Source organism: Malaya genurostris, chromosome 1 (genome assembly GCF_030247185.1).
Source record: "Malaya genurostris strain Urasoe2022 chromosome 1, Malgen_1.1, whole genome shotgun sequence".
NCBI lineage: Eukaryota > Metazoa > Arthropoda > Insecta > Diptera > Culicidae > Malaya > Malaya genurostris.
Window position 1 is genome coordinate 64,839,418 of NC_080570.1, and position 16,278 is coordinate 64,855,695.

Consider the following 16,278-nt stretch of genomic DNA (forward strand, 5'->3'; position numbering starts at 1 on the left):
ACCCACCTTGCATCTATCGTGTTGATGAAGTGCAGCTAAAATTGAAAAAAAGTAATACATGCAATTCATTGGTTCTAGCAGCTAAAAAATCAAACGAATAGTAAGTAGCAATTGCAATGAAATATGCATTTTGAATATACATACCTGGTCCCGGATTTGCGGTGTGTTAATTTTATTTAAGACAGGCAGGCAGTCGGTAATAATTATCGAAAGCAATTCCCAGATTGCTGCCAAAAAAATAAATGATTTTCGTGACTTGATTTCAACATTTCAAATTTAATTGCATGCTACAATCATCATTCAAGTATTTGGCAAGCTTCTGGGAGAAGAAAAAAAAAACGGATCTGGATTTGATAGAACGGTAAAAATTTCAATTGATTTGTTTACAGTCGCTATTTGATATCTCGATGGTTTATTATGCTACAAAATATATTTTTGATGCTCAACTCAATCTCTGTAAGCAATTGTATTCCTCAGTGATTCAAGCAAAGATTCATTTTCATAAACACTTCTTTGCACTGTTTTAGATCCTACTCGAATTAGGACGCCTTGACTCCATTGCACTTATAATCGGAATTTACATTGAACGAAAAATAGTCTTGGCCTGTGCTGGTTATTCAGATGATTTATTATCTTTGATCCAACCAAAAATAAAAACAGAACGATTTCAAGCACCTCAGCAAATTCTGCCTCGTGTCATGAAAAACATGATTCTATAATTAACGTAACTTCACTCATCTTATATTGATTGATATGATTGACTAAGATGAATAATGTTTTTTGTCAACTATAATAGGTTGGGTTGTTAATTATTCGGCATTGCAGTTGTATTACCGTTTCTCGGACTCATTTCTAACAAATGCCGAATTGGATCGGTAACACAAAATTTTACTGATTGTTCTATAAACCAAATGCTCCTTTTTCTGACTATCCCCGTTATGCCGCAAATATAATAAAAACGTTGTGATGTAATACCTAATACTGAATACGTATTTGAGTATTATTTACCGGAAGATCTACGATGCGTGAAACATGCGCATGGCCGTGTCATTGGGCAATCTTTTAGTTAGTGAAGACGTTTAGTTCTCGAATTATGGTATCTGATTTCTCATAAGATTGGAAATATTGCGTAATTCGAAACTTTTTGTAACATTGACCGACTAATTCAATACATTCGAGAGGGGAGTAATAACATTTACTTCAACATGGCTTAGAAAAGCATAACATCATGATTAAAGTAAAATTTTGGTAAAAACTAAGCTAAGCAGACGTAAAGTTAATGCTGTTTGCAAAACACGTTTTTCATCGAAGTGCCATGTCTTTACTGAAGTACCGAAAGATTGTAAATTTTGTTTTTCATTAGGTGACTCACAAAATGCAATTGTCATTTAATGACAATTTACACTTGATAAAATTTAAATTTAAGGATCCCGCTGTTGTTATCACATCTGTCACTTAAGAGTGAACTTAAAAAGAGAACAAAAATGAAGTAAGTTATATGTCATCAGACCCTGTCAGCTGGAGCGAAATCAATCTTCAGTTCAGCAACGCCATCGCACGGCATCACATTCAATATATCATGTCAATTGTATGGGTGCGCAGTGCTGCTATTTTGGCGCGCATGAATTTGAAATTTCTCTTCCCTTCTTCTATGTACTAGATTCGATGCGATCTCGTCTGAGGGCGCCATGCTCGCAAAAAAGGATGTCGCCAAAGATTTGTTCGGGAAATGTGATAGCTGGTTATCTTGTTAACATGGTGTCTTTGATGTAATTCAGAAGCGCTCATAATACAATCATCGTTTTCTACACACAGAGAAATGGAGCATGTTTAAAATAACAAAACTGTTAGTAGATTTTCAAAATCGATTTATGATAATTTCTAGCTAGATTATAATTGTTTTGAACTAATTTCTCCCGTCAATATTAATAATGTTCTCTGTTTGATTTGAATAAAAATTTTGGTCATGTCAAATGCAAAAAATATATGTTCCGGTTGACTTTATTGTGGAAATAAACTAAATATTTATTACATGTCAACCGAAGTTGAGTTGATGTTATCGGCAATGTCTATGCTGATTCAATCCTGTAAGAGTAATGATACAACTAAGCTTACTGTTTAAATCAATCGTATTAGGTTTATTTCTTATACACCGGAGAAATTTTATCTCGCGCGAATAAAGTAGACCATTTTTTCTCCACGGAAAAAGTTTGTGCATGTGTTAAGAGTAAAATCTGCTTCTTCTATTTCGTAAGGGGATTTCAACAACTTAAACGTATGTATTGATAATTAATAATATTGCTGAAAATTGTATAACATTACGTAATTGATGCAGAGATCTTTACAAAACCGATAAAACACCAAATCCTTGAATACTAATTAAGATACCAGGGCATGATTGTGGAATGTGAATAATTCAGTCGTCTCGACAAAAGGGCTAAATGCATCAATCAAAAGCTTTGTTTTTGAGAATTTGAAAATGAATGTAAATTTAAATATCGAAAATTACCTTGCAAATTATTTTGAAAGAAATCATGTTGTTCTTAAAACAAATTAAAATGTATGATTATAAGAATCAAAATCGTTAGTTGAAATAGCTGAACTTAAGTTCATTTAATCCAACTGAAATGTTTGTAAATTTCAAGCGCTACAATTATAACCTTTAACTAGAGTTCATTCATTTGAAACTGGTTTTTCAAATTGAATTTACTGTGAAACTGTTTGTCAAGAAATTGAAAGGAACGCACAAGTAAAATATTTGTTATTTTTATCAAAGTATTGATTGACACAAACTTATCAATCGAGAAAAATGAATTATCATGTTTTGTAGTTTCAAGCAGCAATATTTGCTATATCAATCCAGATATTCTTTTGTCACTATTTCAATAAAAAAATTCGTTGTATAAACCCAAATTTAATTATTTTTACAATTTTTTTCTCTGCGTGTACCAATTTACATGAATGTTCAAATCTCTTTGGCATTTCCGGAACAGTGTTGTCAGAAAACTGACTTTCATACACTCTTATCTTAAATTCGTATCTTGCCACTAAATATTATACACGTAGAGAAATGGAGCATGTTTAAAATAACAAAACACTTAGTAGAATTTATAATATGATTTATGTTCATTTCAAGCTAGAATATGATTGTTTTGAACCAATTTCTTCCTTAAATATAAAAAAAAATGCTCACTGCTTCATTTGAATCTAAACTTTGGTTTAACCAAATGAAAAATTTTTTAGCTCCCGATGAATTTTCTTGTTAAAATAAACTTACTATCTATTGCACGTCAACCAAAGTTGGATTAACGTTATCGAAATATCCGTGTTGACTCAATCCTACTGTATCTTTATTTCAAGAAAGTAATAGGTTCAATTTATCTATGTTCTTATTTGTGTACTGATATAACTAAGTTTACTGTTCAAATGAACCGTAACAGTTTTATTTCTAATAAACAAGAGCATTTTATCTGCGAGTATAATCCAGGCCATTTTTTTATCTCCCGCGGATAAAGTTTTTTACAAGTTTTATAAGTAACGTTTATCTGCTTCTTCAATTTCCTAGGGGATTTTCAATAATTCAAGCGTATGTATCGATAATTGGGAATATTTTGAATTGCATAACATTTCATAATACATTTTCTTTGCCAAAAATATTTCATGCACGATCTATTTTGATTTATTGAGCACCGAATCGTTGGAAGCTATAAAAATCAGGGATTGATTGCTGTATGTAAATAATTCGATCGTCTAGCGACAAAACTGCTAAAAGTCTTGATAAAATGCAAAATTTAAAAAAATTGTGTATTAGGAAATTGAAAACAAATAAAAGTAGTATCAAAAATTACTTTGTAAATTAGTTTGAAAGAAATCATTATTATTCCTAAAATCAAACAGAAATGTATGGTTAGTCAGTAAGCGTTAGTTGAAACAACTAATTTCAAGGAAATTTATTTCAACTAAAAGGTTCTGTGAATTTAAAGTGTTACAATTTTTGACTTTAACTAGAGTTTCATTTGAAACTTACTTTTTATTTGAATTTATTGTAAAATTGTTTGTCAAGAGATTGATAGGAATACACAAGTAAAATTTTTGTTATTTTTATCAAACTATGGATTGAAACAAACTGATCCACCGAGAACTTTTCTCAGCGATGGTTTGACCGATTTCCACAAACTTAGATTCAAATGAAAGGTCTCCCGGTCCCATACGGAATTCCTGAATTTCATCCAGATCCGAATTCCGGTTCCGGAGTTATAGGGTAAAGTGTATTCAATATTGTACACCGTCACTTAAACCGGTGAAACAAAAAACGTAAAAAAAAATTCTAAGCTGGTCTCAAAACTACACAAATCAATAGTTATTATCAGTAGGCAACTAAGCAAACCGATTCCGGCTATCCTGGTTCCCGGTATCCGGTTCCGGAAGTACCGAAAATGGTGGTCATATGTACAAAAATAGATCTCACTCACTTTTCTCGGCGATGGTTTGACCGATTGCCACAAATTTAGATTCAAATGAAAGGTTTCCCGGTCTCATACGGAATTTCTGAATTTCATCCGGATCCGAATTCCGGTTCCGAAGTTATAGGGTAAAATGTGATCAATATTGTACACCGTCACTTAAACCGGCGAAACAAAAAACGTAACAAAATTTCTAAACTGGTCTCAAAACTACACAAATGAATAGTTATTATCAGTAGGCAACTAAGCAAACCGATTCCGGCTTTCCTGGTTCCCGGTATCCGGTTCAGGAAGTACCGGAAATGGTGATCATATGTACCAAAATGGATCTCACTCACTTTTCTCGGTGATGGTTCGACCGATTTCAACAAACTTAGATTCAAATGAAAGGTCTCCCGGTCCCATACGGAATTCCTGAATTTCCTCCGGATCCGACTTCCGGTTCCGGAGTTATAGGGTAAAGTGTGATCAATATTGTACACCGTCACTTAAAATATTTTCGGATGCAACAAACATTTAAATCGTAATTTAGAGTGCGTACTAGTAGAGTTTGTGTGTCATGTTAGTTTGTGGCCGTACGAACCGACTTTGATTATACCGGTTCTCGGGTTCCGGTGCCGAAAGTGCATATAATAGTGAACCCACTTCGTTTTCTTAAGGATGACTTACGCAATCAAAGCACTGTTTTATTCTGTATGTTATGTACAAACAATCTCTTGGTTTCTTTCAAAAATCGAAGATAAAATTTTTGAATAGAATGCCATAATATTATATGTACATGAGAAAGGCATCATTACACCACTAGGTGGATTAAAACAGGTTTTTGCCTTTCTCATATAGAAAGGTTATGCAATCACTGTGAAAACCGACTTTTGAACCGAGGCCCGGAGGGCCGAGTGTCATATACCATTCGACTCAGTTCGTCGAGTACGCAAAATGTCTGTGTGTGTATGTGTGTGTGTGTGTGTGTGTATGTGTGTGTATGTGTGTGTGTATGTGCGTATGTGTGTATGTAACGTTTTTTTGCACTAACTTTTCTCGGAGATGGCTTAACCGATTTTCACAAACTCGGATTCAAATGAAAGGTCTCGTGGTCCTATACTAAATTCCTGAATATCATTTGGATCCGACTTCCGGTTCCGGAATTATGGGGTAAAATGTGCAAAAAATTGTGAAAATAAGTGCACTAACTTTTCTCGGAGATGGCTGAACCGATTTTCACAAACTAAAATTCAAATGAAAGGTCTTGTGGTCCCATACAAAATTCCTGAATATTATTTGGATCCGACTTCCGGTTCCGGAGTTATGGGGTAAAATGTGCAAAAAAATCAAAATATGTGTTCTAACTTTTCTCATAGATGGCGCGACCGATTTTCACAAACTTAGGTTCAAATGAAAGGTCCTGTGGTCCCATATGTAATTCCTGAATTTCATCCGGATCCGACTTCAGGATCCGGAAATATAGGGTAAAGCGTGTTAAAAATTTTATACCATCACTGAAAAGAGCGAAAAATGATAAAAAGTTTTCTAAATCGACCTCAATTCTTTCCAATTGATAGTTTTTATCAGTAGACGGTCAAACAAACCGATTTTGGTTATTCTTTTAAGAATCGAAAAAAAATATTTTGAGGAATACCACAGTATTACATATGATAGTATGATTGATATGAGAAAGGCATCATTACACCACTAGGTGGATTAAAACAGGTTTTTTTTATAAAATTCCGGTTCTTTTCTGATCATAAGGTAACTCATAAAATGCGTGTAAAAACTGTACTCTTTTGCACAAAAAAAACGAAGTGTTCAACACATGTTCTTCGATTCAATTATTTTCTATGTCCGGTGAAAATGTACGGCGACCCTTGTGAACACGTAACATGGAACGATTACAGAACAACAACATTAATTGTAAGCAATTCATATGAAGGAACACAACGTCAAGTACACGGAACATTCTGACGTCGGTTACGTGAGTAATATTCGGCTAATAAAATTATTGAATAAAATCTTCTGAGTCGTGTTTAATGCAGGCGTTTCCTGATGAAAAAAAGTGAGCTATCAGAAAAGTCAATAGCAAAACACATCACATCTAAAGGAAAAACACATCAAAGCTAAATGAAAAATAATCTAATATTGCATCTTAGTCAAATTTCACATGACTTCTTATAACAAATCGCTTAATATGCTTTTTCATTTTAATATATAACCATATTGAAATGAAAAAGCATATTAAAATGAAGTGCACTTTACATTAGAATCGATCGTGTAAATTTTTTTCAGTGTATGTCTCTAACATTACCTACTACAAGTTTTTGCAAACAATATCGACTACAATTGTCTGTTACTAAATTTAAGAATGTCGAAATTTTTGAAAATTACGCATTTTACCAGTTTCGGCAATTTTTTTACCGGAACATTTTAGAGTGTATGCGTTTCTCAATATTTCGCAATTGCCAATAATCAATCATAACACTAACCATATAGCTAATTACGGTATGTAGTGGAATCTTCCCTCGTTTATGAATGGGGTACTTATCTTTTAGCTCATTATAGTCATAAGATAAGAACGCTTTCACTGATTGCATAATAGATAAAGGTTACGTTATTATATGATTGAATGCCAGTAATTGTTTTGATGCGTATTTCTCACGTAAACACTGTCTAAGAACATCCTAATACCCCGAGTAGGGCAGCATCACAAACAAATGAATGCAAAACTCGGATGGGTGCAAATTAGTTTGGAAACTCCGACTGAATAATTGTTTAACCGAATAAAAACATTGAATGCAAAAATCGATTAGATTTCGCAATTTAAAAATCATTTGAAATTATTTTTATGCAAGAACAGGACAAAAATACTTTGAATGCAAAGACCAGCTTATGACTTCCAGAAGACATTTTTTATCCGGTTTTTGCATTGGTTCGACAGTCGCTGCCAAAGGCAGCATGGATCAAACTCCCCTTAACAAACAAGCAGACCATGCTTTGTTCGCAGCTACAGTCTACCCAAAAATTTTGATTTTGAAAAATTAGATAAACGTTTATCTAAACGATAGAATGAAAACAAATGAACTCCGTTTTTTGTCTTTGAAGAGTTTTATTCGATTATTGCAATAAAAATGACTTTTGCAGCGGATTATGTTGAATTAGCGGATTATGTTAAACCGCTAGATGACATTAGCAGTTCAATAAAAACTGCTTATGCACTGATGAGAAACCGAAGGCGAAATGTAAGAAATGAAATTAGTCATGTGCACTTTCAGCACAAACCGGTTCCCATGAGAGACCAAAGCCCCTAAATGAGAACAACAGAACGATTCACACTTTTTAGGTGTTGTAATTTCCAAAGAATACTGCATTGGATCTAAAATGGCGATGGCAACAATATATAATTATTTCTGCTTAAAGTATGTTAGATTTATAACGCCAATACCAACTCAATTTGCTGTAGAGCAATTTTAAATGCTATGATCGCACTCCACATATCATTGATCTAATAAATGCAAATTGAAATGCAGTCGATTCACAAATAGGCATCGCAATTGATTTACAAGTGAGTGCCGTTTGTTTATCGTACACCTAATAACAAGATGTAACGATGCAATTGTTGTGTAGGATTTATTCTCAAATGACGAAGGAGAAAACCATCAGAGATAGAATGAATCTATCAGAAGGCACTCGTCGGGATAAATTTTCGCATACATACCATCTTTCTGATGGTGATGATTGTGATTGCCGTCTGCTCCATTGCCTTACAGAGTGCGATATCGGTTTCGGTATATTAGTAATTCAATGAGGCGTTTCGCGTGTGACTTAATCAAATCACGACTAATTTATGAAATCTAATTTAATCAATGAACTTGGAACTTGTCATATCATTCATTCTAGTGCATCAACGGTTTGATATCAGTCACCATGCGGGCGTTGGTTGTTGTTGGGTAGAGCAAGAGGCAAGATACAGCAATAACCTCCCGTATAGACGTATTTTCAACGCAAGACGGTACTGATGATTGAAGTGTAAATTGAGTGAGGCCATATAGATGGTTGATGTCAATAAAGTTTTAATAGCATTCGCAATGAAAGGAATATTATAGATAAGCCAGCGTGGGAAAATGTTCTAGGGCCGCCAATGGTATGGTGAAAGCAGGGCTGGCAAAATCATAATTTAAAAAATCATCGAATTACGTGATTATTTTGTGATCAGTTAATCGATTATCACTGGCTTGATAATTGCAGTAAAAATTACACATGAGTAAGGCAGAATAAAGCACTGACATTCTTTGGAAATTGATTTGGAAGATAACCGGCGAGATCAAAAACAAAGAAGAAATTGGATTCGATCGTACTGCATTCGACTGGAAAATCAATACACCGTTACACAAAATAAGAGCAAATGTAGTGATAAGTTAAAACTGACGCATGCATAAATCACTACTTTTTGAAATAAATTTGTAGTGAAATACATGCTTTCTCATAACTCTATGACAGTAGTAATCAGGCGCGGCAACCTGGGGGGGAGGGGGGGGGGGGGGCAAGGCACTTTTTGACACCCTCCCCCCTTCCCCAAAGATGCCATGCCTCGAAATATTTTTGCAACTGCAATAAATATTAGAAAATTTGCTAGAAATATCTTATGATATAACACTTTTTTCTGTTATCCCCGTAATACGTCTCCGTAATCCTTCATATTTCTTAACTAAGTTACTAAAATTTTTAAACTCATTTACTATAATGTGGTATATGCTATACTTTACCACTTTATTATTACTGGAATAGTAGGACCTGGTTGCTTTTTATTTGCTCTAACCTCTCGGTTTCCTTCATAAAAATAAAGTTCAATGATCTGTAGTAAAATTTTTTGGTGCCCCCCAAATATTTCATGGAACTTGCCGCCCCTGGTAGTAATGTTGTAAGATATCACTCGATCACCATTAATCGAACAATAATGCTTAATGTGATACGAAGTAACGTCGATATCTACTTCCTAACCAAAATAATAAAATATCAAACGGATCATCATCGTAGTTTAAATTATATCTAGATACGTCCTAGTTTACTATGGTCACAAGAAATATCTGCACGGATATAAAATTCACGCGTGCTTCTTTGGCTTTGCGGTCAACTCGAAAAAAATAATCCCTAATAATTGTAAAAAAGGAAAAAGATTCATTGATTAAACATTCCCCGGATAATTGACGGACTTTAGTCTATCACGATTGTTAATAAAGTGAAATATGATGAGGCATCGGAAAAATATGAAATATCTTCAAAGAACAATCTCACCAGTATCCTGTTTCCTATTTGCATTGCTGTAAACAAAATATGGTGACCGCGAGATGACACACCACTACTGAAAACCGTTTGCTACAGACACAATTTAAAATCTCCACCAAAATCACAGGATTGACATGCAAATTTTCCCACATTCTAAACACACTATCTAATTACAAGAATCCAAACATTCGATCGATTTTGTTTTCAGATTAAACTGTCTCGGTACAATGATCACAATTTACCGCGTAAAAAAACCGTGAAAAAACCTACGTAACTTCGGAAATCCGCGTTACTTCGGAAACCCGCGAAAAAAAAACCAACAAAACCAAAGAAATTTTTTATGCCGAATATCTTAGAAATGCAGGAAACGTCTAGATCTGGTGTAATCTAATTTTTTTTTCTGAAAATTTCGACTGAGAGAATTCGAGACGGCGTAACTTCGAAAATCCGCCTAGAAAAAACCGCAAAATGATTTTTTTTGTTGATGCCGAATGTCTTATAAATTCATGAAACGTCCAAATCTGGTATAATTTTAAAAAGAAATTTATTTTAAAAAGCGATTTTGGGATTTAGAGAATTTGAGGACCCGTTACTTCAGGAATCCGCGGAGAAATTTTTTTTTGCAAATGTCTTAGAAATGCATGAAACGTCCACATCTGGTATAATATCAAAAAAAAAATTTGGAAATATTCGACTTCGGAATTTTGAGATTTCCGAACTCGAAAATTTCCAAAGCTACGCTGTTTTTTATGCGGACTTCCGAAATTACGTTGTTTTGTCTTAGAAATGCATGAAAAGTCGAGAACTGGTGTAATTCAAAAATGGAAATTTTTTAAGTATCAGAGAGTTGACTTAAAAAAAATTGGGATAACAATTGCGCACCGCATGTAATTCCAACTCTCCTCCAATTCTACTTGATATGTAGTTACTCGGACAGAAATGATTTTTCAGTATGGGTTTAATAGTATGGCCAGGGATTGTACTCCATTAGCGTTTTTTGATGTATGTATGTATGTGTGAAGCCACCATCAGTTCAAGGCATTACCAGTGTATGCGGGTAGACACAGTCGATCCGGGTTTGATTATCAGCTTTCATATAATTGCTGTTAAGAAGGCCAAAATGGGTTTTCAGGACCCGGCGCCTTCCAGCAAGAGCATCCGGCCATATAATAAAGAATTTCGCTGTACCAGCTTAAACCCGCATGATGGTTTGTTTGTAAGAAGGGTGCGTCTTACTCATTTCAGACCTTTAGGGAGAAACACAAAGCTTCCTCCGCGTGACTCAGGTTGGCAATCCACTCCATCATCCAGTCATTCACTTGTAAGATACCCTGATGCACTCCCTGCCCCTCCCCGTTGTCGATATACTTGAGCATAATACAATATAATATAATATAATATAATTTAATATAACTAAATATAATATGATATAACTCTATATAACATAATATAGGGTAACAGAGGTATTTTGGTCACTTCATATATTTTGGCCCACCTAACAAACTTTATCGATTTTTTCGGATTTTATCGATGTTAAGTAACCGATGTTGCATACATTTGAAGCTAATCACATTAAATTACCCATTGCGGAAGGGTTTTTCAAAGATATTACAACATTTGGTGGATATTTATTCAAAGTGGGCCAAAATACCTCTGTTACCCTAATATAATATAACACAGTATAATATAATATAATATAGCACAATATAATATACCATTACACAATACATATACTTATAATATAATATAATATAATATAATATAATATAATATAATATAATATAATATAATATAATATAATATAATATAATATAATATAATATGCTATGATACAATGTATAACAGTTGATGTCGCAGTGTAAGTTATGCTCTTCTTTCGTCGCAGAACTGCAGGAAATATAATATTTCATTTTAAATAATAATAATAATAATAATAATAATAATAATAATAATAATAATAATAATAATAATAATAATAATAATAATAATAATATCAATAATAATAACAATAATATTGATTATAATAATAATAACAACAATATATAATGCAATGTAATATAATTCAATTCAATATATAACAAATAATGCAACAAACAACAGAACCACATGTTGCAATATACTATGATAAATATTGCACTTTAGGATGTGCTTCAAACTAAAAGCCTTTTTGCACCCTCTCATTCTGCTACTAACGCAAAAGGCGATAGCAGCCAGTCGACGCCGTTCTATTGACCAAATGCCATAATAGACGCTCGGGGAGGCATGCGATAGGAACTTGTGAGGACTTAGTTATCTCACCATTTGACGACCTACTCCATTAGCGTTTTTTGACACTGTAATTTTTTTTTGAACGGGGGAGCGCAACAGGTCGTTTGGTCTTTGGTCGTTAATGAGATTGCATTTTTTGTTGGTATTGTTTTTCGTGGGATTCCAAAAAGCTCGGCTTAGTCAAAATTTTCACGTGACATATTTTTCTGACATAATTTTGCAACTTTTGTAACACAAGTCTTTGATTTGTTGTTGGGTCTCTATCTTTTGAATGAAACTGGGGAAGGAGCCGTATAATCAACGATTGTCAAAATAAAAATTAATTTTACAAATATTACAAAACTTGTACCATTCATTGCGTTTTAATTCAATATATTAAAATCATTTTCACATACTCTAAATAATAAAACAAAAGATATGTCCTTCTTCTTATGTGTTCTAATCTGTTGAAAATCCGTTGACTATTGTTTTATGCACATTTCTGATTTGGTATCAACGCGTAATATTGATTCCATATATTTTATTTTCAATATCCATAGCTCTCAACCATGAAACCGAAAAGTCGCCATTTATTCCCGAGCCCGTTCGACTGACACCGGCTTGGGAGGAAAACAACCTTCCAAACGATGAGCTGAATTTCAAAGGTAAGTAGTAAGATGTGAGCTTGATGTCCAATATATTTAAGAATCATTTTGGGATTTTTTGGTACCTCATGGATACCGGTTTGTGCTAAGTTCACATGAATATTTTCCTATTTTTACATTTCGTTGTCGTGTCATCAGTTCATCAGAAAATCAAACGGCTTAGGAGTGCCCACAATTTCAATTTAAACTCTGTCAAAGCTATTGCATTGCAGGAATATGATCATATTTCAAATCAAGTATTGTTACAAGACGGCATTACTAAGACGAACTTTGAGCTTGAGCGACCACCCCTGGTTGCTACTCCGTTACTGATCGGGATTAGCAGAAATTGTACAGGGAGTTTCTAGATGATCCGACCTGGGACTGGTAAATCATCCTTCAATATACATCTTCTGGTAATCCCAGAATTCATTTCAAGATGCTCGGATGCACCACTAAACTCACTGGCTTTCCGAATGAAAGTTTCAACAATATCCGATACTGAATTCCCGAGGAGTCTTGATTCACAGTTCTTATTCGTAGAAACTTAAGGAAAATTTTAAATACTATCGCGTAACGAATAAAAACTTCCCTTTTTTCCAAATGGAAATACATGCTACAGAATAAACGAGTGAATAGAATTTAGACGAAATAGTTGATTCATTGTAGTAACATATTCTAAACTTTTTTATAAAATCTTTTTAAATCACCAAACAAAGGTCAACAGATTTCACGCGCGACTTGATTTCTTATTATTTCAACTTTATTATTTGAATTATTTATTAAAATTATTAATTGGTTATATTGGTTGATCTGGGCAGCCAGCTACCGAGAGAAAATTATTAATTTATCAAACAAACAAGTATTTTTCACTATTTATTCAATATACCGATATATGGTGTCTCTGTTATTAGCTTTGTAATATTAACGAATTTGCGCAATAGTTGATTTTCATCATTCAATTTATAATCTTGAAAGACAAGCAATAACATAGAAGTAGAAAACATATCAAATAAAACTTCTATCCAAAGTTAGTCGCAAATTGTAAAGTTAATTGAAGAGATAATAAAAAAAATATATTAAAATAGAGTAACCAGAAGTCAAACGTTGAAAATATCTAATAACTGAAAGGAAAAAGGAACTCCTGCAATTGTCGCCTTTTACAACATGGAAGTTGGAACCTAGTGGATCTATTCTTGGCTCATTTTTTTCCGCCGGATTCCACACGGCATCTAGGCTGGCACTGTCCCGAAAAAGATAATAGGTACCCCAGCCCCTACATTTATTTGTCGTCAAACTATAGTAGACCATTACATTGTATTGATTACATTTTAACACGTGTGATATTAATTAATAAACATTAATGTGCATTATTTTCTAGGACCTAGGTCGTATTGAATTAAAATATTGTTTGAGCTGGGCTGTTGTCATTGTAAAGTCAATTGCTCCGCAATGCTTATTATAAGTTGACATCATTTGATTTAATGGGCCAAATTTAGCATAGTTGGTACGATAATGACTTATATAGAATATAGCTCGATTTCGTAATTGTCGGGAAGGTATATAAAAATTAAGTTTAGACAGAAGTCCAGATGAATCAACCCGATGTGTAACGATGTTATGTATGAATGAAACCATTAATTGTTCTCGACGCTCTTCTAATGTGTGGATGTCAATGAGCATGCAACGAGCTTTGTATGATGGTAGAGGAAATCTTGCCCAACCTAACTTACGGAGTGCAAATAATAGGAATTGCTTTTGAACTGATTCTATACGTTCCTTGTGAGTGATTGAGGATGGGGACCAAACAATGCTACAATATTCAAGTATAGACCTTACGTAGGCAATATATAATGTTTTAATCGTGTAAGGATCGCAAAAATTATAGCTGAAGCGTTTTATAAATGCAAGCATATTATTAACGTTGCCTATTATCGTATTATAGTGATCGATGAAAGTCAACTTTTTATCTAAAATTACTCCTAGATCTTTAATTCTAATACATCTTTCTACTGTTTGATCGCCTAGTTTAATTGTGATATCTGGTGTGTTTTGTTTCTTACTGAAAGCTATTACTTTACATTTATTGACGTTTAGTTTCAAAAGGCTTTTGTTACACCAGACATGGAACGTTTGCACTTCATCTTGAAATACCACCTTGTCTACATCACTTTTTATTTCTAGGAAGAGCTTCATGTCATCGGCATAAATCAACACTTTTATGTGTTTTAAAATAAGAGATATATCGTTTACAAATAAAATGAATAAGAGAGGGCCTAGATGAGAACCTTGTGGAACTCCTGAGGTTACTAGGACATGGTTGGATATCCTCCCTTTAAATCGAACCATTTGCTGACGATCAGTCAGATACGACTCAAGCCATTTCAGTAGTTCAGGACCAGTTCCTATTTTTTGTAGTTTGAATAATAACATAGGTATATCAATGCGATCAAATGCTTTGCTGTAGTCAGTATAGAGAGCTTCTATGTAATTACCCTTATCCATAGCAGCCAATGAGTAATTGACAAATTCGAGTAAATTTGTATTAGTCGAGCGACCCTTAAAAAATCCATGCTGCATATTAGTGATTCTATTTTTAACTTGATAAAACATTTTTTCATTGATTATCGCTTCAAAAAGTTTAGGAATGCAGGAGATAATTGCAATTCCTCGATAATTACACACATTTGATTTTTTTCCATTTTTGTAAATCGGTACCAAATAGGAGTCCTTCCATATTTTAGGAAAAATACCGGTCATGAGTGATTTATTGAAAAGCCAAAACAAGGGTGTGGCTAGTTCTAACGATAGTTTTTTCATGAATATGGGAGGAATTCCATCAGGTCCGGGACCTTTAGAGATATCTAATTTATTGAGCCCTTGCATAATATCTTGGACACTAATGTGATGAATATTAAGGTCACAAGCATGTTCAGGGAAAAAATTAAAATATTCACGGTCTCGATCCTCTTCGGAAAACGTAGTATAGGTTTCTTGGAAGTAATTTGCAAATAGTGTACAAATATCTTCCGAATTGTCGGCAGTCTTACCCTTGAAAAACATTTTTGAGGGAAAATTATTAGATTTCAGTTTTTGTTTTACGTAATTGAAGAAATTCTTCGGACAAGATTTGATTTCACTCTCCGTTTTTGAATAGTACTCTTCGGAAGCGATTTCAATTGCCAGATTCAATTGATCACAAGTTTGTAAATAAGTTCCTAAGTTGACGCTACTACTGTCTCTTTTATATTTTTTATGGGCCTTCTGTTTTCGATTTTTCAGATTTTTAATGTTATCATTATACCATATTGGATATTTATAGTTAAGTCGTCGTCTGATTCTCTTAAAAGGTACCTGATCATTAATAGTATCAAATAAAATCTTATAAAACATTTCCACAGAAGTTTCAACATTAGACTCCCTGAAAATGGTTTGCCAATCAATGTTACTTAATTTGAACTTTATGTTATCATAATTTGCCAAGTCATACTGAAAGACATCGTCATACTCATATTCATCGGGTCTATTATACTCATGAACAAATATGGACAACTCAATTGCAGTGTGAAAACTTTCATTTTTCCATAAGGGGGTAAGGGATTCGGTAAGACAGAAGTCTTCTTGTGAATTTGTTAGTAAAAAATCTAAGT

General features: G+C 33.6%; 1 protein-coding gene across 7 annotated transcripts in view; it reads left to right on the top strand.

The window, feature by feature from the left end:
* Positions 1-16,278, top strand: part of LOC131440310 (equilibrative nucleoside transporter 1) — a 75,810-nt gene that overhangs the window by 35,643 nt on the left and 23,889 nt on the right. For all 7 annotated transcript variants that reach the window (XM_058611469.1, XM_058611465.1, XM_058611463.1 and 4 more), the window contains exon 3: positions 12,545-12,649. In XM_058611469.1, coding sequence (XP_058467452.1) covers positions 12,545-12,649 — 105 coding nt within the window. The remainder of the gene's footprint in view (positions 1-12,544; positions 12,650-16,278) is intronic.